Source organism: Chaetomium tenue (genome assembly GCF_020726465.1).
Source record: "Chaetomium tenue strain MPI-SDFR-AT-0079 chromosome Unknown F5144scaffold_3, whole genome shotgun sequence".
Classification (NCBI taxonomy): domain Eukaryota; kingdom Fungi; phylum Ascomycota; class Sordariomycetes; order Sordariales; family Chaetomiaceae; genus Chaetomium; species Chaetomium tenue.
Genome location: NW_027117331.1, coordinates 4,077,332 through 4,105,228, shown reverse-complemented (window position 1 = coordinate 4,105,228; position 27,897 = coordinate 4,077,332). Strand labels below are relative to the sequence as shown.

Here is a 27,897-nt window from a genome sequence, read left to right as displayed (position 1 = left end):
CTACGCTCTGCACCAGCCGTGCGTCGAGTGTTTGCGATTGGTGTGTTCATCGACGACTAGGACGGAAAAGGTAATTTCTTTGCGATTGGTCCCCTTGAAATCCTCTGCCCCACGGTTTTCGCAACTCCCATCGCAAACACTGCCACAACAGCATAACTCAGCCCATAACTAAGACCGAGCAACGCAAGTTCGGCGGATGAGAAGCCCTGGACCATCACAGATGACGTTACCAAAAGAATTTGCTCACCGCCCGTTAAAGTGCTGGTGTCTTTGGGCCCTTTTCTGCCAAGCAGAACCACTGGAACCTGGGAGGCGGCGGGGCTAATTCTTTTGGTAGGATCATCTGTAAATCTGCACTGTGCGTGCGCGTTCCTGCCTCGGTACCCAGGGTACCTGCCTAATAACATGAAACCACCTCAACTCCATTGAAGCAACCGCCCAATCCTGGATGCGGCGAATCGCAAACAGAACCAGCCGCGTGGCAACTCTCAACCAGAAAACGACATCGGTCCTCGTGGTTATTTTGATGTGCAGCAGACATGGTCAACCATGGCCCCTCAAAGGGCTGCTCGACATGTCGCAAACGACGCGTCAAATGCGACGAGGACAGGCCAAGCTGTCGTGAATGCCTCCGGCTGCGACGGGTGTGTGGGGGTTACGGGTCAGGGGAAAAGACAGGCGGGATTCGGTTCAAGGACCACGGCACTGGTGGAAGGCTCCTTTCGGCGACATCGCGCCGCGGGCGGTCCAGGAGCCCTCGCATGTCGACAACGCCAGAATGGACAAGGCAGGCTGCCCGTGTCATACCAGCAACGATTACCCCCAGCGACGAATCATCCGCTGTCTGCTTCTTCCTCACCTCGATCGCGGGTTTAGGACGCAGCATTCACTCGACCCAGGGCTTCCTGGAGCCTCTTTTCCCTGTCGTAGCCAAGGAGCATCCAGATTCTGTCCTCTCGGCCGTCCTGACCGCCGTAGCAACGAAGCTCTGGAGTATGTGGAAAACCCCAACAAACAGCTATCGAACGCCTCATCCTCCGTTCACCAGGGCGTTGAGTCGCCTGCGAGCAGCTCTCAACGATCCCCTCGAGCGGTCCAAGGACAGTACCGTCCTCGGCGCTATCTTGATGCATTTCTACGAGAGCCTCGCTTCTCGATCGACGCACCAGCGTACCGTGCGCGTCCACCAAGACGGGGCTCGTGCTCTGCTCGAACATGGCGCGGGGCGCGTCCCGGACTCGGAGTGCCGCGCATACTTGAGGGGCTACCTGCGGCACTGTGATGTGTCGACATACATGGAAGTGCAACCGGACGACACCTCGGACCTCGATGTTTGGTTCGATGCGGGGTGGGACGATTCTATGCCAGTTACCCCCAATGCAGTCTTGGACCTGATCGGGCTCTCGATTGCGGGTTTGCAAAAGAGACTATCTACTTTCATGTGCGGGCTGGCCAAGAATACTAACCAGGATGGTCTGGCCCTCGCCACTTGGTGGCAGGACGCTGCGTCCGTTGACGCACAACTCTTGGATTGGGTTCAGTTGGTGCCGGCCTCATGGCAGCCTTATGCAAAACCCGAAGAGGACACATTTGCTTACTTGGGATTCTGCGATATATACCCGACCGTCCAGATTGCCACCATCTGGAATGTATGGCGCGTTTGCCGGCTCATGGTCTTACGGATGCAGCTTTATCTACTCGCGAAAGCGCCCCCCGAGGCGCTGCAGCAAACCATATCGATTGCCACCAAGGAATGTAGTTTCCCAGATCCCAATCGCGGCAGGGAGTTGGTGGACTCCATCTGCTGGTCCATGCCGTTTTATCTGGGCAACCGCCAACATCACGGAGGCATACACGACTTGGCGGACCCAGCCATCAGAATCCCCAACTACCACGACCAAGACCTGGACGAAGCCGTGCGTACGCAGTATCTCCGCGGGGATCAGGCGATGAGTGCCCTGGATTGCAAGCGACATATCCTGGTTCAAGGCCCTTCGCACGCACTGCTTCACTTGAACAGCCTGATCAAAGTGCTGTCAAAGGAGGGAGGAGAGCTCATCTGTCGTGGGCTGCGTGAGGGCCAAGGCGTCTGGATACGGGAACAGTTTCTCAGGGTCTGCGAACTTACTGACCCGGTTAATCGGTTTAACTGGGGGCGAGAGCATCGGATGGCGGTGGTTGGTCCGGACCATACCATCTGTCTGCGACCAATTGGCTGAGCCTGCAGCAACGTCGGGAGGTGCCTCCGTAAGACCCTGTTATCAGGTACCTACCTGATGTTACACTTAAGCCAGGCTGCAGCGCGGGAAGCGGGGTTCAATGATGCTTGATTCCATCACTGTTTGGCGTTTTCGTTTCTCACATCATCCTCCCTTTTCTCAGACAGTACCTACCTTGTTTAGAGTAAGAGCTGAAAACCATAGCAGCCCTTCATTAAAAGCCAGCCAAACCCCAGTCGCCACCCGGGTAGGATCCCGATTCTCGGCTGGGCCACCACCCGGAGATGGCCGAGGCATTGGCGCTTGTCGGCCTCGCATCGAGCATTGTAGCATTCGTTGATTTCAGTCTCAAGATTATCGCCGCCGCCAAGTCGGTTCGAGACTCGGGCCACGGGACACTCCCCAGGGCGCATGAGATCGGGGTTGTTCTAGAAGATGTTCGCCTCTCCAACCTCAGAGTGATACAAGCGGCTGTTCAGGGCGGTTCACTTTCCGAAGCAGAACGACACATCATGGCTATGGCGACCGAGTGCGCCAGATTGGAACAGGAACTTCGAGGTGTAGTTGAAAAGCTTAAGATCAACGGCGCCTCGAGATCCAGGACGATACAGAGTGCGCGATTGGCGTTGCGGATGTACAGGAAGGAAAAAGAAATCGAGGAACTCCACCGCCGTATCCTGAACTTGGATGGTCGTATCAGGAGCAACGTGCAGATGATTTTGGATAGGAGAAGTGGCTCAGAAACCCTCTCGAAGCTTTCTGCCCTGAAAAGGTCCCAGGAAGAGCTGGGAATCAAGTACAACTCCAAGCTGGATAGAATCCATGAGAATATCCTGCAGCTTTTCGAGAGCGAGCAGGTGCGAGATGGGCAATTGGTCGCATTAAAGGAGCATCTCGACTCACTGGTCCAGGAAAGCGCAGTCTGCCAGAAGCAATACCGAGTCATCAAAAGCCTGTACTTCCCCGAGTTGTTACGCCGATGGTCCGACATAACCAATGCCGACAATTTCACAAATGACTGGCTCTTCGACTCAACGAAGACAAACTTTCTGGCGTGGCTCAAGGATGGGAAGGGCATATACTGGATAAGCGGTAAAGTATGATGAAGTGCCCCCGCTATAATTCAAGTATATCCAAACACTGACATCGTCTCGCCATACGATTGAAGGCAGGGAGTGGCAAGTCAACCCTGGTCAAGTTCGCAGCTAAGCACGACCGAACGGCCGCCGCTCTCAAAGAGTGGGCTGGCTCCGCGCAGCTACACACCGCTAGCTTCTACTTCTGGAACCAAGGATATGAGATGCAAAAGTCTCAAATCGGGCTTTTTCAGTCGCTGCTTTACCAGATTCTAAAACAGGCCCCCGAGCTAGCTCAGCCTCTCTGCTCGGACGCCCGCTTGGACCACGAGAGATGGGAGTTGGGTGACCTCAAGAAAGCATTTGAATCTATCGCGGCGCGGAGCGGACTGTCCACGAAGTACTGTTTCTTCATCGACGGGCTTGACGAATATAACGGCGACGAAGAGACCGTTCTCAGTTTCTTGTCATACTTCTCCGATTCCAAATTGGCAGATATCAAGATCTGCGTGTCGAGCCGGCCACGGGCCTTGTTCAGATCCTTTGAACAGAGCGCCAATTCGCTTATCGTCCAACACTTCACCGCAGAAGACATGAGAACCCATGTTCGGGCCAGGCTCCAAATGAATGGCAAGTTCAACAATCTTCCAAAGGCCGGCTGCGAGCAGATCATCACCGCGATTTCCCGGCAATCACAGGGGGTATGGCTCTGGGTTTACCTTGTGACCCGCGACCTGGTTCATGCGGTGAACCGCGACGAAGGACTCGATACGTTAAGGGAAATTGTCCGCCAATTCCCACCAGACTTGGAAGCCTACTTCGAGCACGTTATCAAACGTATCAAGCCAGTACATCGCGTTGAGATGGCTCAAATCTTCCTTATAATGACCGAGAATGACCATCCGCGGCAATTGTTCTTCTTCTCCATGCTCGGCCTGGAGAACTGTGACCCTGACTATGCCATCAAGGCACCGATACGTCCATTCAACCGCGGGGAAGTCTTGAAGACGGAGGAGCAGTGGAAAGCTCGGATCCAGAACAGATGCGGCGACCTCCTGGTCCTCAAAGAAGTTTACGCCTCCTATATCCTCGGCAACGTCCGCTGCACTGAGGTAGACTTCCTCCACCGCACGGTCCGAGACTTCCTCCGAGACTGCTACTCCAGCCAACTCAAAGAAATAGTCGCGCCCCTACCAAACTTCGACCCCCTCGTATCCATCTGTCGAATGCTGCTCTTCTCAATCAAAGCCGTCGACGAGGGAAACATCATGTCCTACCTCACGAACCAACTCCTCTACTACGCGCATGAAATCGAAAACCGCAGCGTCGAACCTGTCACCGCCCCCTGCCCCATCGCCGACCTCCTCAATGAACTAGTCCGGGTCCACAGCAAGCACGCAGTCGACATCTCCGGCGGAGGAACGGACGACTCACAGCAGCGGCGGTCCTTCGACGAGGTCAGATTTCTCTCGCGCGCCCTCCAGGCACGGTTGGTGAGGTACGTCCGGGCCAAGGTCGTGGCGGACCCCGGGCTACTGCAGAAGCAAGACCCGCCGCCGTTGGATTCTGCTCTTAATCCGGGGGGCGTGTTCAGCTATTATGGGAGCCACACGCCGGTGGATGTTGATATGGTTCGTTTGCTGCTGGAGCACAAGGCAGACCCGAACCAGAAGGTATATAGCAGTGATGGGATGACTGTGTGGGTGCTTTTCCTATTGTCATGCGTTGAGAAGTTGACAGGTCGTGGACCCACCGCGGCCTTGAGGGAGTCGTGGTACCAGGCGACGGCGTTGCTTTGCCGGTATGGTGCAGATCCGCAGGCACAGCTGAGTCACATAAATGCTCCGTTCACGGCCGAGAGTGCTTTAGAGATGATATTCGGAAGTGACCAGACGCGGCAGCTTCAAGAGTTGATGGCTGAGTACCGGACGCGGCAGCTCCAGGGGTCGATGACTGAGCATCACGAGCCGATGGCTGAGCATCAAGAGTCAATGGACCTGGCAAACAGGGGCTCTTGGTTCCCGAGTCTAAATATCAAGAGATGGTTATGGTAAACAAGTCCCTACGATGGTGTCAGGAGCGTGGCACCCTGTATTGGGTGGAATTTACGGGACTGGAACCGTGTGATAGGATTGCCTTACAAACGTGTCTGGACCGGAATTGTATTGGGTGGAATTTACGGGGCTGGACTGTGTGATAGTATTGCCTTACAAACGTGTCTGGACTGGAATTGACTACCTACATGTGTTGTTAAAACAGTGGCCCAGGCTCACTGGCAGTCACTCTGGCAGTGTACGAGACGCCCAAGCCCCTTAAGCGACGTCTTCTGCGGATGGAGAGAGCGTGAAACACTAGGAGGGTTTCGGCAATGCTGTATAGAGCGGCAGAGAGACTCGATTGTTCAAAATTGAGAAGCCGCTACCGTACCAGATACATATTAGGGACTTTGGCTGTTCCGGGCACACTTTCATGGATGTCCCTGTGGTCATGCAAATCAAGAACAGCATATCCGCATGCGATGGGATTACACCAACTGAGTGCGTCGACGAAAGAGACCAAGGCCGAGGATCGATTGAATAACCGAACAATTTAAATGTTTCCGGAGCTGGCTTCCCTGTGAGAAGTCCGCCAACAGGGAAGTGGTAACCTCCTAAGCCCAAAATATGTACAGCAGAAGCCCAAACCCATCCCCCCAACCAACTCCCTCAACCCTCATTGAACCTCACCAACCCACCCCTCAATAAGGGCTAACCCACGGCCTGCACTTGTTCGCCGCGCAGTAGCCCGCACAACAAACACCCACAAACTGGCCGTTGCGGTAGCAGTCGCTGTAGGTGGGCACGCACATGCCCTGGCAGCTGACGCCGGTGATGGGCGAGGGGGGCCCGACGAGGATCTGGTTGACGCCCGTGGACGAGATGCTGCTGGCCAGGGTGGCGTCGCCGTTGATGTGGAACTGGCACTGGTAGTAGGCGTTGTAGTCGGGCGCGTCGATGATGTTGACGGCGATGTTGTTGTCTGTGTGAAGGAAGGTGGTGTTAGTGGGGGGTGTGCTGCATGTTTATGTGGGTGAAGGGGGAGAAGGGGGTTGCGTACTGGTTGGGTGGATGGTGCCGTCGGCGGGGATGGCGAGGGAGTACTCGGCCGGGCCGCCGTGGAAGGTGAGGTGGACGGTCTGGACATCGTCACGCTCCTCGAGGGGCATGGCAGAAGTGGTGGCCAAGAGGCCGAGGGCCGGGGCGAGGATGCTGAGGTACTTCATGGTGCTGGTTGGGAATGTTATCCGTTGAGTCTTTGGACGAGATGATATGTTGCAATGAAGCGGATTGATGTCAACAGCTCGGTCAAGTGAACAAACAACTCGACGTTGGGCCGTCTCTTTTATATTCGCCCACCCCCACATTAGCCGAACGTGGCGTCCAGGCCCCAGCTACCATCCAAAGACATCTTGGGTTATTTTCGTCAGCCAAGGCAGACCCATGCGAGGCACGCCACGCAGATATCACCAGTTCTCAATCTAACCATCCACGATGTCACGCTGTTTTCGGGAACCGTGTGCTACCCAAGGTAATACGAAGTTGGGGCTTGGCATCCCTGTTGTGGCGCTGGAAACAACACAGCAGCTGACCCTAGATCGGCTGGATACGGTTAATATGATTCGACAGAAGCCGCTGCAGCGTCCGTTGGCAGCGGGACGCGGGAACCGACCGGGTCCTCAGCCCTGTAGCGCGTCTTTGGTCGCGCTACGACTGCATGAAGCACCCGACTTTCCGGTAAGTGTTGAATAATAGATCGCTCAAGGCTCCGACAACTTGCCGCGGGATCCGCTGGTCATGGTTCAGAGGTTGGGCACGGGAAGATATGAGCTGGTGTAGATCCAATGGTGGTGAGAGTAAGACGGAGGAATGGAGTCGCGGCACGGTCATCCCGCTCAAATTTCTCAGGCCTGCCTCTCACCGCCTCCCGTGCGAACGCGACAGCGGGGATTGGTTGTGATGTCAAGCAGACTACCTACCTATGGTAGGCTATGATGTGTTGGCCGATGTTCAAAAAGAGTAACAACTATCATGTCCTACACACCTCACCACATAACAGTTCCCTCAATACCGGGTGAAATATCTCACCTGATCAACATTTGCCGGAGAGACCGAACGAGTCAGAATTCCGAACCAAACAATTAAGCCTACCGCGGTTGAGTGCTCGATCGGTCCAATTACACTAGGTCTACTCATGTCAAGTCTTCACAGAGACCATGGTACGGCTGTGACATACGTAGACGGCACTGGGGATGCAAAATCTCTCTTAATGAAGTTCAGTTCCTTAACCGACCCTGACGTGACGGATTACAGCTTCTAAACTGAAGCTGGCAATTGGTTCGGTTGACTTACTGTAGTAACATAAGGAAGTCGACGACTTGAATCGGACGACCACAATTTTTACAACCCTTCCTAACACGCATGTATCAAATATGTGATAATTAACGCGTGTGGCTGTTTGTTTGCTATTGAAGATGACAGTAAAGGCCTGCCATGCGAAACATGCCATTATTTCATGTCTGATGGTGATGAGAGAGGCCCGACGTGGCGCGTATTTAAGAAGTAGCATTGTTGATTCGATATTAAATGCATGTACAACTTGCTGTTTTGGCCGTCGAATTTGCCTGGGCCGTGCCGGTATTTTCGGGTGCCTCGACAAGTTGCACCCACCGACCGGAAATCGACGAGGTATCTAAAAAGATAGCCGCTGGAGCATAAGCACTGTCGTGCATCACACGATCTTGATCGAGGTCTTGCTGCCCTTCGATTGCCATGTGGCCTCGTAGTTCTTGACGACCCCGATCCTCTCATAAGTCGGGCCCTCCTCCTCAATCCGTCTCAAAACAAGCCAATAACCAGTCTCCTGCGACTCCATAATCTTCGCACAGCAAATCTTGTCCTCACCCTTCCACAGCCACTCACCGTCCTTATCACACAGCGCCACGTCCGGGACAAACCACGCCGGCTCTTGCTTGCCCACCCGGACCATGAACGTCCCGGGCCCGAGCTGGTCCAAGGCAGTCTGTGGGCCCTTGATCCCCTTAACCACTGCATCCCGGATATCCGTCCACGGCTTGTTCGGAACGAGGTACGGATCGTCCGCGAAGCACAACGACGCATCCACCACCTTCGCCGACAGCATCACGTACGACTCCCCCCGCTTCACCTGCCCGCGCTCATCCCTCCCCGCCGGCACACTGTGCACCTCCAACACGCTAGCATGAACAACCGCGCCAGCCCACTCCGGTGGCCCCGCCAGCGGAATCAGAAAATTCACGGGCGCATCGGGCGACGCCCACGACCACGACGGCGCCGGGCGCACATCGTTAATGGCCAGCCTTGCCACGGCATTGACGCTAGTCCGCTCAAACAACAACGCCTCGGGCAACGTCTCCTCCCACTGCCCAGCGCGGTACCGCATCCCCAGCGCGGCCACCATCTCCGCGGCCACCCCCGAAAACGCCGGCAGCCGGTCGGCCGAAAACGTCAGCGCCCGGTTCGTGTACTCCTCCACCATCTCCTCCCAGCGCGCGAGCAGCTTCTTCTGGCGCTTCCCTTCACCAGTCTTGCTCTTGCTCTTCGCCTTAGCGGCCGCGGTGGAGGTGGAGGTGCCGACGTGCAGCGCGGCGTAGTGCGAGACCTTGGGCGGCAGCTGACCGGTGGTGTCGCGGCTGGCGTAGACGCCCATGTGGGCGGGGCGCGAGGAGGCCGCGTCGATGCCGCCGCAGTCGCAGGCCAGGCGCTGCATGCACTCCCAAAAGACCTCGTGCGGGCCGAAGTGCAGCACGCGCGGCGCCAGCAGCCGCTCCTGGTACGCCCACGCGCGCGCCAGCAGTGGGAGGGTGGCTTGTTGTTTGGCGGGGTTGGCGTAGCGGGAGAAGTCTGGGTGCGACGGGGCGAAGCGCAGGGATAGGCGGAGATCTCGGCGCAGTTGCGCGGCTTCGGGGAAGAGTATGTCGAGCGTGTCGTCCTCCGGGTCGTCGGCTGCGATCCAGACGGCTTGTTTGCTGCGGAAGATGCCGCTGCTGGGGGAGGATGATGCGGTCGCGTACACGGTTAGCCATGAGTTGCGGTAGACGCTCGCCATGCGGCTGGCTTCCAGCTCCCAGTCGGATGGGCTGTCCTGGATGATGCACAGCGAGTCGATCCACAGGTACCGGATGCCCAGCCGCCGCGCGATGTGGCAGGCGTCGCGGAAGGTCGCCGGCAGGCTGTCGAGCGGTATCCCCGCCTTGTGCTGGTCGATAGTGGCCGTCGTGGTGATAATCGGGTGCTCGCCTCCCCAGCTGTGGGACAACGAGATGTAGCGCCCGGCCTGGCCCGAGGACTCCATCAGTCGGATATCCGGCCTTTCGCCATTCTCTTCGCCGTCGAGCTCGCCGAGATCAAGCACCCGCGTAGGGAGTGCAGAGGGCTCATCCTTCCCGCAGAGTTTGTGGTTCGCCAGACACTCTTGGATCCAGGCATTTGCCTGCGTGAAGCTGCTCTCCGCTGCTGTGTCCCCCCCCGGCTCATATGGCTGTGGCTGATCTACCTTGAACCAGCGGTAACGCAAGTTGATCTTCTCCTCCGGGCACGCATGGCTGAGAGAGCCGTTCGGGTCGGCATACACGGTCATGTTGTGGCTGCGCTGGAACCGGAAACTTGCATCTTCGCCGAAGCGCGTCTCCAAGTCGGGGATGAGATAGAGGAGTCCCTCAAGCATGTTGGCGCAGTAAGGGCAGCCATCCTCTGCGTGGCCCTGAATTTCGGGCAGGGAGGACCACCGCTCCCGAAACTGTGCGACGCAAAGGCCGCAGTTGGGGTCGCCTGCCGACGTGGGCATCTGCACGTGGCTGCCGTATCGAGACATGGTGGCGCGTCGATGAGGGAGTTGTGTGAAGGTTTGGCAGTTCGACATTGGGCTCCACGTTCAACGACACCCAGATTTGCTGAGCGGCTGCAAGGACTCTGGTAGTTATTGCAGGGTTCGGCGGATAGATAGGCCGACTGACGAAGGCGTCGAGACTAATTCATGCAGGCCGGTTGATAGGTAGGGATACCCTAGGCGACCACCTCGTTAAACCAAGCAGCAAATGATGGGAACATGTAAAAACATTTGGAAGACCATGATGGATAATGCTTGGGTTCTCGCGCTACCATAGTGACGGTCGTCGAGTATTCGAGATGTGTAGGTAATTACTTGGGAATATCGAGTAAGAGACACCTAGGGAAATAACTGGGTTCCGGACAGTTGTAAGTCTGTTCAGTTCGGTTGCTGGAGAGAATCAGAAGAGCTAGCTGAACGGTTACCTTAGGTGCGTTATCAAACTGGCTGGGAAGCCCGGTGCAGGAATTGCTGACCGCTCGCCGCCGCCCGGCTCCAATAGCACCGGAAGGGCCCAAAATATTATTATTCATACTCCGCTATGCCCTAGGGCGTGCCGGACCCTCTGCTATTTAGTGTACAGGAAAACCGTGCCCTCCCGGGCCGGGTGAAAAACCCCTACCAACAATCAAGGAACGATGCGTTCTGGTGAGTCTACGTATACAAAGAGAGGAGGCCTCCTGGCCTCCGAACGGGGGCGCTTCAGGCCGCCGTTCCCAGCTCGAGCCTCCTGGCCAAGCTGTACATCGGCAGCCTCCCTGAGTCCATCAGCCAGTCGAGGATCCTCCTCGCAAGCCGTGCAGTCGTGGGATTGATACCGTGTAGAACTGAGTAAAAGTCCCGTCGTAGACCATGACGGCTCCGGACAGCGAGGGGCAAAGACATGTCGAGGGCACCGCCGAGGCGACGACGCGGCGGCATCATATCCTCAGCAAGGTACCTACCTTGGTAGGTAGGTGGGCTCGGTTCTCACTTCGATGCTTCGAGGCATTGCTCAGACCGCGGGCTGCCGAGTCATCGGCCGGGAAGTCCTGTTTCAACGGTTGAACGAACCTGGAACCGACGGATTAAGAACGGCATAGATGAGGTTGTGTTGGTTGGCGGAACACTGCAGCTTGAAAATTGAAACCGTGGTCGCCCGTGGTCGCCTGTCGAGTTTGTGACTTTAACATTTTTGGGTCGGCTCCTGCCCAACACTGTTTTGGGGGCCGAATTGGTCAAAGATTGATGGTGGGGCACTGGTGGCCTCTCGTCGGTATCCGCGACAGTTCACCATCGGATTGCCACTCCAGTTCTCGAGTTCTCAACTCTGATTTCTAAATGCTGACGACTCCGACTTGTCTGCCACACCAAGATGACTTCCTCGGACTTCCGCTTCGCCTCCCTTCCCAATCCGCCGCTGCCGCTTCCCCGCGTCTTGGGCCCCAAACTGGCTCCTTTCACCCCGACTGCCCGCGCCGATATCGAATTCGTCGAGTTCCTCGGCCGGGAGAACGACGTGGACTCCCAAGTGTGGAAGGTCAATGTCAACGGAGCTGGCTTCTTTGCACTCAAGATGGTACGTGACGATGCAGTGCGCCCGTGTCTGCTTGGAGCCTTGGCCTCTGCCCGCTTTAATTGTGGGATTCTGACTCGAAGTTTACTCTCTAATCAGTTTTACTTCCGCAACTCGGACTACCTCGTTGCGAATCATCCCGGGGATCTTGCCCTGCCGCTCGCCAACCCGCAGCTCTATGCCGACTACTTTGACCCGTTCAACTGCGAGTGCCGTGTATATGGTCGTCTCAAGGACGAGAAGCGCGAGGACTTGGCCGTCAAGGCCTTGGGCTATCTCCTTCTCACCCCGCAGCAGGAGGCCCATTTGGCCTTCAAGGTGACGGGTGAGCTCGGTGATCTTCCCGATGCCAACGTCGGCGAGTTGTATGGCAACAATTTCTGGGGGCGGTATGAGCAGCACCGCGAACTGCCCGTTCGCGCCATCGTCAAGGAACTCGTCTCCCAGAAATGGCCCACTGCCAACGAAGTCCAGGGCATGTGGCCGGACCTGCAAGCCATCCACTCGCTGGGCATTTTCGTGGGAGACACGCACGGCGGCAACTACCTGGGCGGGAAGCTCGTTGACTTCAGCCGCGCGTTGACTATGTACCATCCGGCTTTGATCCCGGTCCACGGCGATACATTCCAGGAGATCATGTTGGGAGAGCTGCAGAAGCTGCGGGAATTGCAGAATATGATGTTGGAAGAGCTGCAGAAGCTGCAGGACAACTACTATGATCTGAAGAACACTTTAGCGTCAGAAGGGATCGACATCCCTCAAGACCTCGACGCGTTCTGCGCGAGGCACAGTGCCTACTACAGAAACTTTCCGAGCGCCTACAACTGGCTCAAGTGGGAAAAGGACGCCGACTCGGCAGTCGCGTTTGTGGAGCAAAGCCTATTTAAGAGGGCTTGACCGGCAGACTCGCGACGTCGATATCCATACACCTTTCTGTCAACGTAAGTTAAGGTGTACAAGATTCAGGTGAATGAAGCTACCTGGGGAGAGGGAGGATGGGTGCAGGGTAGATCAGTTGGGATGCGGTGGGTAGGTGCAGGGTAGGCGAGCTGGGAGGTAGGAGGTGAGGTGTAGGGTAGGTCGGTTGAGAGGTATAGGGTAGGTTAGTTGGGAGCGGGAGCAGAGCTCAACGACTTTGAGCAGGGCTCAACGACTTTGAGCAACCGAGGATAGCTTTTCACCCTTATGTCGGCCGGGCCGTACACCGACCCGAACTGCAACAGCACCCGCACCCCTACCTCGAATCCCGTGTTGATCGCCGTGGAGGATATCTTCCCGTTCAGGTCATAGCCGTCAGGTATACCACGTCCACGCTCTATGTCGTCTCTGGCACAGAGTGACCCACGGCACGGCGTCCCAATCTCACCGGGATACATGTAATCACAGCAGACAGCAAACATGCGCAGTCACAGGCACAGAGTCACGGTCAAGACTTATGCTAAAAGCTGGAACTACCATTGGTTTAGGTCCAAAACAAGAAGAAGGAGAATTGCTCCGCGTCTGGGCAAACCATGGCATTTCTCAGATGAGCATTGAGATCCTAAGGACGGGACTGGACATACCTAGCCTTCCGGAAGAACTCGTCCCCTGTTCATTCACCCCGCTACTTGTAACCCTAGATCCCCACGCAAACCGCATAGCCCAGCCACAAGGACTCGCAGCCGGATCCGACGCCGGGGTTCCATTTGTAAAAGTCATCCAGCGAGATACCGTAGTGGTCCGCAAATATCCCAGCAGCCGTCGCCCATGTTGGCCCACGCCGCACACGCGTTTGCGTTGGGGTTCTGAGCCGTGATGGCCTCCGGCCAGGCATTCTCATAGCTGTCACATCCGTCGGCTGTGCCTGGAGCGCGGGGGTTGAGCGCAGGGAGGTCAAATACCGGCGGGGCCGAGGTCTCGGTGGCCACCGGGGGCCAGGTGAAGATTGTGGATGGCACCACCACCGGGTAGCCCGGGTAAGTCTGGATGTTTCCGACAACCTTGACGCAGTAGGCGTAGCCGAGCCACAGGTTGTACACCCAGGGACTTTCATATAGATGCCCGTGGTTGGGTACTAATACACAGTTCCTCAGATGTCATATGATTTACGGCGTGTGGGATAGCAACAATCTCCTCGGATCCATTGTCCAAGCCCACACGAACCACCGAGATCAAACTTGCCGCCGAACTCTTCTGGCGCGTCAATATCCCTGCATTCAAGCTTGCCTTCGGCTTCGGCTTCCATGGGAGAGCCTTCACGTTGGCAGACCCGAGCTGTACCACACCTGGTTGTCCCTTTAGCGGCGGCGCCAAGCCGGCAGTGTGCCCAGACCACGGACATGAAGTATACTAACTTGCAGACAGACCTCGCCCACTACGAGATCGAAGACATCATTAACAAAAACAAGAAGCGAGGCTTGGTCCTGGCATATGAAAAGACAGCAGCGGTCAAATATAATATATGACATGAGACAACGACCAGTGGATCTCGTACGACGATGCCGAGACATTGAGACAGAAGATCGAATGGACAGACGGCATCGGGTTCGCGGGGTCGTTAATTTGGGCATCTGACTTGGGCGAGTATTTTTTTCCTGCTTCGTTCCGGGCCTTGTGCTCCTTCATAGACGATTATGAGTTTACAGCCCGTAAGGGGCTTACGGGAAACACCAAGGTTGGGAGCGCGCTCTCCATGAAGCAGATCCACTCCAGCTTTAGCAACACCTGTATTTACCTCCCATTCCTTCCCGGCGAATTGCCGCAGCGGAGTTATACCACGATATCTGAACCATTAAAGCTACTATCTCCTCCATTTCCCAACCCGGTCTTATACGATACATGTAAGTTCCGGCTCCGGGCGCCCGCAGAGTCTGGTCGAGCAGCTAGCAGCTCCTGCTCCTGCTTGCACGTGAGCACGCTTTACGTGAGCGTGGCGAGGCCAAATTGTGACTCACTCGGGAGGTCCGAGCGGGAGGAGATGGCCTATTTGTTCGTTGTCGCTTTTCAGTTTTGAGTCTCAACCTCCAGTCGCAGTACTACCATACCAGACACAACCACCGTCTACCTTTACCAGACTACCCCAGCCAACCACACGTGATCCCACCCCACACACAACACACGACTATGCACCAATGCAATTGGAAGACTGCGCCGGCCATACACAGAGTGCAGAGGGTCGCGGCGCAAGGGATCATAGGAACGTTCAGCAAGGTAGCAACAAGCGTAGCAGAAGCAGAAGCTCACATCCCCACGGCCCAAGATCGGTTCTGGAAGAGGTCGATCAAAATGTGGACGGTCATCCACACCCTACCGGACACGAATCCACTACGCAACACCACTTCCCGGATGCGCAAGTTCCGGAGATCCTACCGCTCGCCTTTCTTTCAGGTAGCAGATCTCCTCAAGGACGTCCCATTGGACAGCCTCGAAACCATCGCTCCAGTCGTATTAGCACCGTGGGAGAGGCGAGTCCGCACTACGGTTGACGGAACAGGCAAGCAGCAAAAAGAAACAGAGTGGGCGGTCCGGATCGCCGTAAGCAGCTCCGCGCGGAACAACGTGGTAGGGATCGGAGGAGTCGTCCGTCTCCCGCTACCGATACGAGATGACTCAAGGAACGAAGCCTTCAGTGTGACGCTGGGCTCTAGGTCGGAGCAAAACCCGTTCTCAGGCGAGCTTGCGGCTGTTGGGTGCGCGTTGAGGTTGATTCGAAATGTTAGGTACCGGAAGATCATCCTGGCCACCAGCAACAAGGCAGCCGTGATGGCCTTGGAGCGACCACACCGGCAATCAGGGCAACAATATCTCTGTCAGGCGTACGATGCGATAAGTGCCTTACGCAACGCGGGAAACACGATCTCGGTCGTCTGGATCCAAGCGGGTACAAAAAACGAGCTCCTAAACACAGCCAAAGCGAAAGCAAAGGAAGCCACGCGGCGAGACGCTACGCCGCAAACCCAGGATCCGGCCATGCGGCCAACAGCCCTCCGTATCGCATGGGCAAAGCGGGCAGCGCCCACGTCCTTACCTGACAAAGTGGGCGGACATTCCAAGAGAGTCGATATAGCGTTACCAGGGAAGCATACGCGACTATTATACGACGACCTGTCTCGAAGCGAGGCTGGCGTGCTGGCTCAGCTTAGAACAGGCATGGCCAAGCTCAACACATACCTGCATCGCATCAAAGCAGCACCGTCAGATCAGTGCGCATGTGGACAAGCAGCAGAGACAGTAGAACACTTTCTCTTCCGATGCAGAACATGGACCACGCTCAGAACAGAGATGCTCCGATGCACAGATACGCACAGAGGCAACATTTCCTTTTATCTAGGAGGCAAATCACCCTCGGATGGCAAAGACTGGACTCCGAACCTAGAGGCCGTTCGGACGACGATACGGTTCGCAATGGCCACGGGTCGACTTGACGCAAACTCGCCGCAGACCGACTAAAACACCTAAGTGACCACCCACTACTCTCCATGACCGAATCCCCCCCCCCCCCCCCCCCCCCATCACCTCGTACCCCGGACAGCAGGCACCGCTTCAGCCGCCGAAGATAGGACGTTGAACACTTGGAGAATCGCCTTCAAGCCAGCCCACTACTAATCCTACCAACCCACGAGAATCCGAAGAAGAATGGTAGAACGGAGCGAACACGCTAGAATGGACTTGCATGGGCTTTAAGGAGATCAAGGCATATCTTTGGAAATGTATGGTTGAGTTAGTATTAGTTGCCCTTTCGGGTTAAACCCGCCGGGCGGAATAAATTGTTTGTTTGTTTGGTTTGTATACCCGACTACATCCCTACCACCAGTCCACCACCACCCACCCAAAAAACGCCAAGATGTGTACGTGGATACGGATCGTCTGTGCCTGTGGTGTCTGGTACCCGGGTCATGCCCGGCTCCATGAGTGTGGGGGTTACCGGGCCCAGCGCCGGTGCACTTACTCCCGGGGGCGCCTCAGTTGTGCTCGCCAGCCGGCATTGCCCACGCCGCTGGCGTTTTCCGGATCCTCGCCGCCCTGGTCGTTTCATCGTCGGGCCCCCCCATCGCGCCATGAGGCGAGGGTATTAAAGGTTATGATAAAATACCTACCGCAGCGGGGTTCTGCAGGGGGCTGTTGGGCTTATTCTTTTCGTAAGGCACCCATCCACTGGATTGAAAATTTACAGCACATCCTTCAGCACCCGCACCCAGTACCCTAGACCCGGCACCTACACCCAGCGCCCTGTACCCGGTACCCGCACCCAATAGGTACCCTAGACCCGGCACCCAGCGCCCTATACTCAGCGCCCCCGCCTATACCCGCACCCAGCGCCCGATAGGTACCCGGCACCCACACCCGGCCCTACACCGGCACCCTACACATACCCGGTGTCACGGGCACAGCCCGTTCCATATACGGGTTAGGGTTGTAGTTAGTCAGGGTTAGGGTTGCAGGGCAGGACCCCTGGTAGTGGGGTCCTGCTAGTGTGGTCTGTGCGCGGCCCACACAGACAGGGTTTTCCCTGGGCGCGCCGCGCCTCCTACATTCGGTTGCTCGTGCAACCACACAATATACCAGAGATCCCCTACCACGGCGATTCCACCCGTGATAGAGCCCTCGTAGCGCAACGGTGTGTTGATCGTAAATTTAGCTGTGTTACTCAGTGGCAGTAGTTGCTCAGAGTTCTCTGGTCCGAACCAGACTCTGACCCTTGCCTGTGACGTTTTTCGAGAGCGTCCATAGTAAAATCCTTTATTGGAGGGGAAAACAGGAGCAGGATACTAATAGCGATTCAGATCTGTCCTGTAATCGCGATGTCGTTCCGAGTACTGAGGTACCTGTACGTAAGGTGTTAAGTAAAGTCTATGTATTTTCATAAAGAGTCTCTCTAATTGTACGGGGTCGCCAACCTAATTGTACGGGGTCGCCAACCTAATTGTACGGGGTCGCCAACCTAATTGTACGGGGTCGCCAACCTAATTGTACGGGGTCGCCAACCTAATTGTACGGGGTCCGCATAGACTACCTGGATTGCGCCACACCTGAGACGGACCGAAAAAGATTGGTTTGAGCGATTAGGGATAATTGGAGTTTGGGACCTTGGGGATCTATTGCAGGGAACTCAGGCATCCATTGCTATCTGTCAACTAGCCAAGGGGGTGTCCGGTTCTGGCGTCCCGAGCTGTATGGCTGCGCTAGACGCTGGACCTGTACGTCCTTGGGTCTCGTCTACTCTATTTTGCTGGCCTCGTCCCCGTCCGCGACCTCTTCCCAGTCTTCCTGTAGTCCCCCGAGCCCCCGAGCCCCGTCCACGTCCTCTTGCCGGCGTCGGTGTCGACATTTCGATATCCCGTCCTTGATAGAGGTCTCCCTGGATCTCCGCCTGGTCCACAAGCTCCCATTGAGAGGGATCACGTTGGCGGCTTGCAGCGGCTCGTCGACGATAGTTATCTCCACGTGGGATGGCAGCAATGGGGATCTGCTCGGGTCCAATAACTGGTCTTCCACGACGTACCACAACTGCGAGGGGCTCGAGGATAGGGAGATAGAGGTCCCCAGAAGCAAGGTCCTTGCCGAGCCTCCAATGCACGTGGGTATCTTGGATTGTAAGCTCCTCGTTAGCGCGGAGCCTCTCCTCAATCTCGTGGGAACAAGGCAGGCCAAACTGTCGTCGGAACGACCCTGTACAGGAGTCTTCGTCGGGTGGCCGGGCACGTCGTTGTTCCTCTGTAAGCTTGGAGAAAGCCTCGACGCGACGGTGGCAGAGCTGGTGTTGTTGGCTCACGAGACCTAGGGCCTTCCTCCTGATCTTGAACCGTAGATCCCCAAGCCACCTCTTCCCCCAATATTGCTCAAGCTGGCGCGTAGCTTGCTCTGCCTCAGCAGCGGCGTATCGCGCCTGCTGGTCCTTGATGAGTTGCTCGACACGAGTGGCGAGAAATCTGAGCTCAGCGGTAGAGTTGAGAAGGTAAGACTTGATCTCTTTGTGGCTTGACTCGGTGCGCGACGTGACGCGGATGCCGAGGTTCCTATTCTGACTTGTATAGCAGACGCAGAAATGCTTCCGCCAAGGAAAGTAGGTAGTAAGAATATAAGACACTGCAGGCCCTAAGACTAGCCGACGAGCGGTGATGGATTCTCGCTGTCTGGGTAGGGACGATAGGTACAGGGGCAAGCATGATGGGGCCGTTGCTCAGAGGCCACGAAAAAAGGGGGAGGCTCCCATTAAGGTGGTGCCGAGGCTCAGCCCGTCTCAGGTGTGGCGCAATCCAGGTAGTCTATGCGGACCCCGTACAATTAGGTTGGCGACCCCGTACAATTAGAGAGACTCTTTCATAAATATTCGGTTTTACCCAGAATGCTCGCAGCGGAGTCTAACCCCTCGCTTAGAGTCTAACCTCGAAGATTAATGTATTAATATCTATCTGATTTGAAATCCTTTAACTGTACCCCTACAATCCTGCCCTTAATACGTTCACTGAGGAATACAGTATCCCAGGTTGTATATCCCCCAGTGTTGATTTTCTCCACAACCTCTGCGACACAGTCGTGCAGCCCGAATGGTGTTTCCGCAGAATGGCCATCGAGGTTAAGGTCGAACATAATCTTAGCCAAGGCAACGTGTTCCGCAAAGCCACGCTCAAAGTTATAGCCCGGAGGCCCCTGGCGGCCCTCAACATAGTCTTGTTCCAGGCCGTAGAGGCCGGCAGCAATCGCATTGAGGGAGTCTTTACGGCATTGATTTATATAATCCATATATGTCAGCTTATTCGTTGTGAGTTAGGGTGAAAACCTACCGATGATGGGTGGCGGTATTGGAAGACCTAGGGGGATTTCAAGATCCTCCCGGCCCCATAGTATAGCAGCCTTGGTAGCCTGCTTAAGAATTGTATGGTCCTCGAAGACACAAGAGAAAAATATCTGTACACTATCGTATAAGACAAACGGAATGTTGTCTGGCTTGAACTTGAGGGCTGTTGTCCATGGCAAGGCAACCGGCTGGAACGCTTAATGGACGTCATGGTAGTCCACGATAACTGCTATCCTCGTTAGCATTTTCGGAGGGGGAAGGGCTCCCAAACACCCACGAAATACTATCAAGCACCCAGCTATACCTAATCGGGATAATCGTTTTTCTTTTACCAGTGACGGGCCGTCAGCTCGCGTAACGTATGTAATTCACGTAAAACAGGGCTAACAGCGCCAAAAGTTCCGAGATTCCCCCAATGGCACAGCAAAATCATCATGTCAATGGACGTTGTTCCAACAATATTGTTTACATGGGAAGGATACTCTTGAGGGACCTCAATCCTCTATAGTACTGTCTTCTTCCTCGCCTTCGTCGTCTTCCTCAAGAGCTGCAGCATCCTCACGAGCCAGCCGAGCATCAGCCTCTCCGTCAGCAAGCAACGCATCATGTGTATCCTCGACCTCGGGATCAACAGAATCGAGGGCATCAATGATGCGCTGATACGCTCGCGGCGGTGCCGTTCCAGGCTCGTATAGATCTTCTTCAACTTCCTGCAGCCGCAGTAACCCCAGCTTTGTAGTTGTGACTGCAGGAGTTGATGTGGCTGCCTCCGTCTCTGATGTAACTGCTACCACAATGCAGTCAGCTTCCTGAGTTTGCCGCTGAGCTTGTAGCTGCGGCTGTTGTTTGCGAGGGCGTCCGCGTGGCTTGCCCGCCGATGCTCCCTTCATTATGGGAGGAGCAGTTGACGGGGGAACAGCCGTAGCTGGTTCATTCTCGAGCTCATATTCGAACGCCGAAGGCAGCCGCTTGGTACCAGTAATTCCCTCACCCTTCTTCTTCGAAGCAGGGACCGAGGCGATGGCCCCAGCAGGGCAGCCTTTACCCTTGACCTTGACGGGCTCAACGGGAATATTTGGCACGACGTTGACTATCTGCTGCTCCTCTCCGTCGGTCACAGGCCGGTAATTCCACCAATGCTTGTGGATTTGCTTCAGCTCAACGGGGCCATCACCGGTAAGATGCTTATAGAGAGTGTGGCGGCAGGGAAGCCCATGGGTAGCCGGCAGCGGACATGTGCAAATATCGCCCTCCCCACCCGGCGCGTCTTTCGCGGGTAGCTTTGCCACTTCAGTAGCAAGCAAATGCAACGCGTAAGTTGAAATCTGGCCCCGGATGTAGCTGTAGATGACGCCATGACAGCGAGTAGGGACCTTGTTCGTGTTCTAGGAAGTGTTGTGGTCAAGGGCGCTGCGTTGGTTCTTCTAGAACAGCATGAGGCGCTCGAAGACGCTCTTGAGGTCACCCCTGGATGTGACCAGGTATTTCTTGATGGAAGAATGGGATGATTCAACTACTGAAGTAGTAACGTGGCCCATGTGAGGCACCTGGTTGGTCCAGCAGCTCACTAGTTTCTCCTTCTCGATGCCAGCGAAGATTAGCAAGCGCCCAAAAAGATCCTTACCTTCCAAGGTGTTAGCCACACATTCACGGCATATTTGACCGCTTCCTCTGGATGCTTCCCAGCCAATCTGAAGCTGGCAAGCGATTGCTCGTACGCTTTGGGAGTACTGGCGGACAGGAGAGCGTTCCATTCCTTCAGGAATTCCTTGAACTTAGGGTGACGGTGGTATTCGCTGCCCTGCTTGATTGCTGCTGGAAAGAATCGTCGGGTCTTGGCAAGCACGTTCATATTAACGTGCCAGCGGCAGAGGAGGTGTGGAATCGGGCGCCACGCATCGCTAGCTTCGAGGGCATTGAGCAGGGCTAGTTCACGATCTGTAACAATCAGACCAGGCAGGCGAATGTTGTGCTTCGTCAGGATCCTCAGCTGGGCATCCAGAGCGCCTTCGTAATGATCCTGCTTCTCCCCGCTCATGAACGTGATCGACCAGTTAAAAGTCTTGTTTTCCTGTGTAAGGCCGCAGGCGTTAAACATTGGCATCCCGTGGCAATCGGTTTTGTAGGTGGAATCCAGTAAAAGGAGGTCGGGATTCTGTTTGAAGAGCTCCAGGCCGCTCTTGGGAGCGATGGTAAGAGAGGTAATGCGATTTTGGTTGTCCCGGGCGTCGATGTACTCGTACTGGCTCTCAGCAGGTACAAGGAAATCCTCGTACAAGGTTTGGAGTGGCGAACGGCCCCGGAGCTCCTGGCGGCGATGTTTTTGAAGAAGATTCCTTATGTCCTTGCCCATGACTCCAACGCGGGCAGCATCTATCGCAGCAAGGATCTGAGAAGGTCTACTACCAGCGTTGGCCATCTAGATGACCTCTTCCTGATAGACAGCCAAAACTCGGGTGCGGTTCAAAGCAAACGAAGTCGCTTCATTCCAGCCGTGATTGTGACTTGAGAACTCCCCTTCAGGCACCTCTAACAGCCACTTGCCGTCAGGTAGCGGCTTGGCTGTCAGTCGGAACTTGCAGCCGGTCATCTGGTTGCTAGACTTCCTCCGCTTGCTCTCGTGAATTTCGGAGGAGCGTTGATCCTTGTACTTGCGAGCCTTGGCACATCTGAACTTGTATTTGAGTCCGTTTTTCCCATTCTTGACGATGCTATAGCCGTGTGCCTGTCCGTGAGTGCAGGTATCTTGAAACAGGTCGTCTAGGCTCTCGTAGATCTTGACGGGTGGCGGCGGGCCGCACGGTCGAGGGATCGGTTCCGTGGAATGCTCTGTCATGGCAAAGGTACCTAGAAGTGCATCGAGAGGGTCAGTTTGAGCCCCTAAGCATAAAAGAAATGGCAGCGTACCGGCGTGAGGGCATTACATGAAGAGATCGGGTTGTCGATGTGACTGGGTCGTCGACAATTTTGCTGCTGCTTCGGCGCTGTTGATCTCGAAGCGACTTTGCGGAAGTCACGCAACGGTATGGTAAGCTGGCCAGGTGACAGCGGCCCGAAATTTTGGTATTGGTGATTCACTCGGACGTATGGAAAAAAACGGTTATCCCGATTAGGTATAGCTGGGTGCTTGATAGTATTTCGTGGGTGCTTGGGAGCCCTTCCCTTTCGGAGGCCCATGTCTAGAGGATTTCAAATGAGATAGATATTAAGACATTCATCTTCGGGGTTGGGCTCTCAGCGAGGGGTTGGGCTCTTAGCGAGGGGTTGGGCTCTCAGCGAGGGGGCTCTGAGCGAAGGGTCAGACCTCGCTGCGAGCATTCTCGGTAAAACTTTATAATTATGAAAAACACTTAACTATACTTAAACCTTAGGATATACTGAACTGGTGATTACACGGCTTGACCTGTGGACTTCCGAGACTGCGGTATGTGCATGATTACAAGTTCGGTAAGCACTGTTGTTAGTTTTGACGGGGGCATAAACCACTCTTCCAGACTTCCTCTTCATAACACAAATTGGCGGCGCCCTCTGATCACGCGAGCCCGCATGGTTTCAGATAGCAGTCATTTTGTCGACCGCACGCGTCGCTGTGGGCAAACTTAGTGGTTTGGACGTCTCTTGTCTTCCTGTCTGACCTCCTAACTAAAATCGTCTGCTAAACTCCTGAAAATAAATGCAACGCAAGGCCATTCGGGAAACGGAAAACACAAGTCCCCCCCCGCCCCCCCCCCTGACCAGATTGCTAGCGGTCTGACAAAACAAATCAGGGATACGCCCTAGATCAGTACCTACCTATGGGACTACCAAAGGTACCTTATGTACCTGCATAGCCGCAGGCGTATCGCAACACTCCCAAGAGTCCCAACAGCTGTTGACCTTCCCGGCTCGCCCCGCTGACCTGTACTTGCCTGCCCGCTGCTGCATGCGTTGACTATTTACCGCCCTCTGCCGTTGGTTCCCTATCCTCTCCTATTCTACCTTAGCCGGAACCTCCGCTGTGCCCGTGCGGATCATGCCCTCGTCTTCCGTGTTCGCGATGAGGATGGCTGGCCCATGATTACCATGAAGGGGGGGGGGGGGGGGGGCATCTCCCAGGGGTTGGGATGGATGATTGTGAGAGATGTACTCAGGAAGATGCCGTTCTTCCTTGGCTGCGGTGGCCCGTACGCGGGTTTGAGAGGGAGGACACTGGTTGCACCACCGTGACTTTTCCCATTGGAGGCCGAAAGCTGACAATTCTCAGATCCAAATGGAAGGACCTTTTCAACTTTATCTTGTAGCCCCAAAGCCTGCCATGTCTTGGAGTGACTGGGTGCCTAACTCGGTGCCGTTCCGTAAAGTTCCTTCAACCGGTCTCTTGGTCTTGTGGCGCTGCTAATAATAAACACTCGCGCTGCAACCCTACGGAGGTTCAAGTCCCATCAACTTCTCGGTTGCATGTGACGCTATTCTTCCTGTCCCGAGCCCCTTGACATTGAAATAATTGACATAAATAACAGGAGTGGTATTTTGTCTACCTCTAACGACCTATAAATCCCATCATTCTTTTCCCTCCCAACACATCGCGATGCCCTCCTCCCTCCCACCCACATATATTATCTACCCAGCCTCCAGTCTAAACCGCACTTTTCCCCGCCACCCAAATCCCCGACCCCTCCCCAAACCTCATAATCCGATCATGCAACTCCCCAGCGCGCACCGCCTCGTAAATCTCGCTGGCCATGCTCCCCAGCGTCCTCCCCCTCAACGCCAAGTCCGCTTCCGCCGTCGCCAGATCCCCGTGTACGGCATCACCATTAGTAACATGCCCATCGGCGCCATCAACGGCCCTCCTAGCCTCCTCCACCTTGCGTAACAGCAGCGGCGGGTGATCTTCTACACCGCGGTTAACCGGGATATTCAGATCCTTCCTTACAAAGTCATACACGACCCTCGACGCATCACTGATATAATCCGTCGTCTGGACCTTCCCAGCCAGAAAGTCCGCCCGGACCTCGTTGTAACAGCCCTCCAACCCCTCCTTCAACCTCCGCTGGAAGTCACGCACGCCCTCCATCGAGCCCCCCGCCTCCACCAAGCACGTCAGCACCGTACCCAGCGACTCGTCCACAGCAGTACAACAACGGTCCGCCAAATCCAAATGCGACAGCCGATCCCAGCACGCCATCACCGCGTCGACCACAGCCGCAGCCACCTTATCCACCCCATCCCCCGCCTCAGCCTCGCCACCAAAAAAGCAACCCCCCACCACCTTCCTCACCACCCCGCCAACCCTCTCCCCAAACACCACCCGCACGCACCTCAAATCCAGCGCCTGACACAACACATACACATACGTCGCCGCCATCAACCCCACCACCTCCCCGGCCTCCAGCGCATACCGCGCGGCCACCAACGCCATGCTATTGACGCTCTGGTTCGCCATCTCCGCCACATGGACGTGCGCGCTGACGGGCTTCGCCAGGTAGGCCAGCTCGGCGGCGTAGGCGGCCATGTTGACGTCGAAGCCCTTGCAGGTGAAGCTGGCGCTGGGGTTGTCGAGGGACAGGTTGGGGGGCAGGCCCTTGTTGGTGGTGTTGTTGATGAGCTCGGCGGATTGGGCGTACAGCAGGCGGCCGATGTTTTGCAGGGCGAGGAGGGTCTTTTCCATGGCGGAGGTGAGCGCCATGGCTTGGAAGTTGCCGCCGTGGTGCATGCGGCTGGCAGTGCCGTTGACTTGGATGAGGGGGTTGTCGGTGGTGGAGTTGAGTTCGGTGGTGACCTGGCGGGTGGCGAGCAGGAGGTCTTCGAGCTGGGGGCCGAGCCATTGTGGGGCGGTGCGCAGGGAGTAGCGGTCTTGGGCGAGGCCGACGTGGGCGATGGAGTGGGGGGCGGTGGGCGGCGGGCAGATCTTGGAGCCGGAGAGGAAGTGGAGGATGTTGGTGGCCACTTCGGCTTGGCCGGGGTGTGGGCGGATGGCGGAGATGAAGGGGTGGTAGTTGTTGGCGTTGCCGTTGAGGGCCTCGGTGCCCATGGCGGTGAGGAGCTGGACGAGGAGGGCGAGTTGATTGGCTTGGTCGATGGCGAGACATGCGGCTGCGCAGCTGGGCGCAGTGCCGTTGGTGATTCCGAGGCCTTCTTTCGCTTGGAGGCGCACCGGGCCAAGTTTGGCAACTTTCAGAGTCTCGTCTGCTGAGGCAATGGCTGTCTTGCCCTGAGGGCCGATAACCTTGACGAAAATGTCCGGGCTGCCCTCAATCGCACCAGCGATGTACGAGAGGGTGGACAGATCTCCTGACGCCGAAATGCTGCCTCGTAGGGGCACAATGGGGGTCACATTGAGAGACAACAGCTTCATGATGGTCTCAATAACGCTGACTCGCACACCGGAGTGACCCCGCATCAACGAATTGCAGCGGATCAGCATGGCCGCCCTGACAATGGGAGTCGGGAGGGCGTGGCTTCGCAGCATGCCATTGTCTCGAGGGCCCGAATCCGAGTCTGGGTCAGTAACCGCCTTGTCGGTCTTTAGCAAGATTCCAACGTTGAGGTGCTGGATGGCTGAGCTCTGGAGGCGCTCAAACTCTTGTGTTCTGGTGTCTGCGCTGCCGCCAAAGCCGGTGTTGACGCCATAGATGACGTTGCCGGCCGCTAGCTCCCGCTCTAAAAACGCAACACTTTCGTCAACGAGCTCCAGATCCGACGGATCATCCGTCAGCTTAGCGGCCCCATTGTGCCTAAAACATGTCAGAGGTCGCCCTGTTTCTAAAATAGAAAACAAAATAACGAAAAAAAAAAAAGAAAAAAAAAGAAAAAAGACTAAGTTACTCACAGCGAGACGGCCAGGACATCGGCGATGGTCAACTCCCGACCATTGACTAATACGTGCTCCCCGGAATGACGCCTATTTTGCAACGCAGCCCACTCCAAATAAGCAGCAGATGCATGCGGAACGCCATGTTCTTTGCCGTTCATTGTCGATATGATTGATGCGTGAAGACGTGAGGTGAGCTGCACGAATCGTAGGTGCTTCCCCAGGGTTGCGATGTGTTTGAGAGTTTCCACTTTCCAGAAAGAAACGGCGCCCAGCGAGCGGCCTTATCAAGTAATTAACCCACCGCCTTCCCCACGTGCCGCCTTCCTAGCGTGCATGTCGGCCCGCCCGGCTTTACCTCACACGAGTTTCGAGACGTATGAACAGCGGAAGATTTCCGATTTCTAGATTTAGACACAGCTGCAAAGGCCCTCGTTAGCCGTTTTGGTCCGAGTTCCGTGCCCGAGACAAACCAGCGCTGTTCCGCCAAAGCCGAGCCCGAAAGGCCAGTGACAGGTCACTAAGTCGACACGCACATTGTTCAGAGTTCAGACTAGCGGAAGGCTCAGTCACCGCTTCAGTCAGAATTCTGATGCCGATCCAAAAACGAGTTGGTTGGCCGAATCGTATGATCTCGCGTATTCACCTGCTGGTTCGTATCCATAAGCGGGAGTCCGAGTCTCAGGTCAGCTAATCAGGTTCTGGGCCTGAGATTGATTGTCTTGACCGCTCTGCACCACATTCAATGGTCGGGGGCTGGGGCCGCAAAAGCAACTGCCAATATCTCAAACTTGCATTAACAAAAGAAAACGTGGTCAGGCAGTCCCGCTATAACGTCCCACTAATTGCATCCTCCCGAAGTGTTGATTACGAGGTCTATTTGACGGATCTGGCACCGGTTGCCGATGCCCGGAGGTCCGGTCCGGGGTCGAGTGGGGCCGGAGCTCCGGGCTTGACCCGGGTGCCCCCGGGGCAGAGGCAAACTCTTGGTTTCGCTGGCAACGGCGAAATGCTGTTCCAGTACTGTTAAGTCTCGCACCGGTTCGAAGCGCCAAATGTTGAATTCCGTAGACGAGTAATCGGAGCTTCAAGTCGGGGTTGAACTCGGCAGATCGGGTATCGATTCCCGCTGTTGGGGTTGCTCGTTGGGGTGCTGGATAAAAATACTCGATTGCGGGGAATGCCCGAGAAGTTGATATCACAGAAAGGGATATGTTGGATCAAGCAGTTTCCTAAACTAAAAATCATGACCAAATGCATGCACGATACAAGTGCTTGCACACGGTATTAGTTGTAGGGAAGTTTGCAAAAATGCAAATACCTATATTCTTGGAGCTACTGCTGTCGGCGTTCTCAAATCTAGACTATCCAGCCGAATGGCATGGTATATTTTGAACATACTGTCTGTTAGTTTATATACCCATTAGAATCCACCCCGACCGCAGTACGTTTGACAGAGCAAGAGACGGAAGTAACAGATCACAGGGATGGCAACGGACTTTCAGTAAAAAGAATGAGCCGAGCTGATCCGTGGCGTTCTTGCCAAACTCGGGGAGCAGAGGTACATAGGTAAC

The 27,897-nt window shown here is 55.6% G+C and overlaps 7 protein-coding genes across 7 annotated transcripts; 2 read left to right on the top strand and 5 right to left on the bottom strand.

Moving 5' to 3' along the window:
• Positions 1–539: 539 nt before the first annotated feature.
• Positions 540–5,349, top strand: F5144DRAFT_592057 (uncharacterized protein; the record flags this gene model as incomplete). The annotated part of the gene is made up of 7 exons (XM_066790328.1): positions 540–1,051; position 1,170; positions 1,470–2,114; positions 2,471–3,316; positions 3,388–3,929; positions 4,333–4,392; positions 4,794–5,349. The coding sequence occupies 7 exons, from the start codon at positions 540–542 to the stop codon at positions 5,347–5,349; spliced, it is 3,162 nt and encodes a 1,053-aa protein (XP_066645382.1).
• Positions 5,350–6,032: 683 nt separating this feature from the next.
• On the bottom strand, positions 6,033–6,557 carry F5144DRAFT_487046 (uncharacterized protein; the record flags this gene model as incomplete). Its single annotated transcript, XM_066785582.1, has 2 exons — positions 6,033–6,313; positions 6,392–6,557. 2 exons carry the CDS (start codon positions 6,555–6,557, stop codon positions 6,033–6,035), a joined length of 447 nt encoding a protein of 148 aa, XP_066645381.1.
• A 1,505-nt stretch (positions 6,558–8,062) lies between these two features.
• F5144DRAFT_488038 (heterokaryon incompatibility protein-domain-containing protein) lies at positions 8,063–10,183 on the bottom strand (the record flags this gene model as incomplete). Its single annotated transcript, XM_066785637.1, has 1 exon — positions 8,063–10,183. One exon carries the CDS (start codon positions 10,181–10,183, stop codon positions 8,063–8,065), a length of 2,121 nt encoding a protein of 706 aa, XP_066645380.1.
• A 1,243-nt stretch (positions 10,184–11,426) lies between these two features.
• Positions 11,427–12,753, top strand: F5144DRAFT_206303 (kinetochore Sim4 complex subunit FTA2-domain-containing protein). The gene is made up of 2 exons (XM_066782967.1): positions 11,427–11,756; positions 11,853–12,753. The coding sequence occupies exons 1-2, from the start codon at positions 11,553–11,555 to the stop codon at positions 12,648–12,650; spliced, it is 1,002 nt and encodes a 333-aa protein (XP_066645379.1). The 5' UTR covers positions 11,427–11,552; the 3' UTR covers positions 12,651–12,753.
• A 667-nt stretch (positions 12,754–13,420) lies between these two features.
• F5144DRAFT_629038 (uncharacterized protein) lies at positions 13,421–13,977 on the bottom strand (the record flags this gene model as incomplete). Its single annotated transcript, XM_066792362.1, has 2 exons — positions 13,421–13,806; positions 13,896–13,977. 2 exons carry the CDS (start codon positions 13,975–13,977, stop codon positions 13,448–13,450), a joined length of 441 nt encoding a protein of 146 aa, XP_066645378.1. The 3' UTR covers positions 13,421–13,447.
• Positions 13,978–17,948: 3,971 nt separating this feature from the next.
• F5144DRAFT_611712 (uncharacterized protein) lies at positions 17,949–19,704 on the bottom strand (the record flags this gene model as incomplete). The annotated part of the gene is made up of 5 exons (XM_066791699.1): positions 17,949–18,170; positions 18,235–18,780; positions 19,209–19,447; positions 19,517–19,640; positions 19,687–19,704. 5 exons carry the CDS (start codon positions 19,702–19,704, stop codon positions 17,949–17,951), a joined length of 1,149 nt encoding a protein of 382 aa, XP_066645377.1.
• Positions 19,705–23,977: 4,273 nt separating this feature from the next.
• F5144DRAFT_206265 (L-Aspartase-like protein) lies at positions 23,978–26,811 on the bottom strand. The gene is made up of 2 exons (XM_066782966.1): positions 26,342–26,811; positions 23,978–26,246 (listed from the first exon to the last, which is right to left on the bottom strand). The coding sequence occupies exons 1-2, from the start codon at positions 26,482–26,484 to the stop codon at positions 24,146–24,148; spliced, it is 2,244 nt and encodes a 747-aa protein (XP_066645376.1). The 5' UTR covers positions 26,485–26,811; the 3' UTR covers positions 23,978–24,145.
• Between the last annotated feature and the right edge of the window lie 1,086 nt (positions 26,812–27,897).

Coding starts and splice junctions, on each gene's coding strand:
- F5144DRAFT_206265 (XM_066782966.1), bottom strand. CDS start 26,484: ATGAACGGCAAAGAACATGGCGTTCCGCATGCATCTGCTGCTTATTTG. Junction 26,247..26,341: donor GATGTCCTGGCCGTCTCGCT/GTGAGTAACTTA, acceptor GACATGTTTTAG/GCACAATGGGGCCGCTAAGC.
- F5144DRAFT_206303 (XM_066782967.1), top strand. CDS start 11,553: ATGACTTCCTCGGACTTCCGCTTCGCCTCCCTTCCCAATCCGCCGCTG. Junction 11,757..11,852: donor GCTTCTTTGCACTCAAGATG/GTACGTGACGAT, acceptor CTCTCTAATCAG/TTTTACTTCCGCAACTCGGA.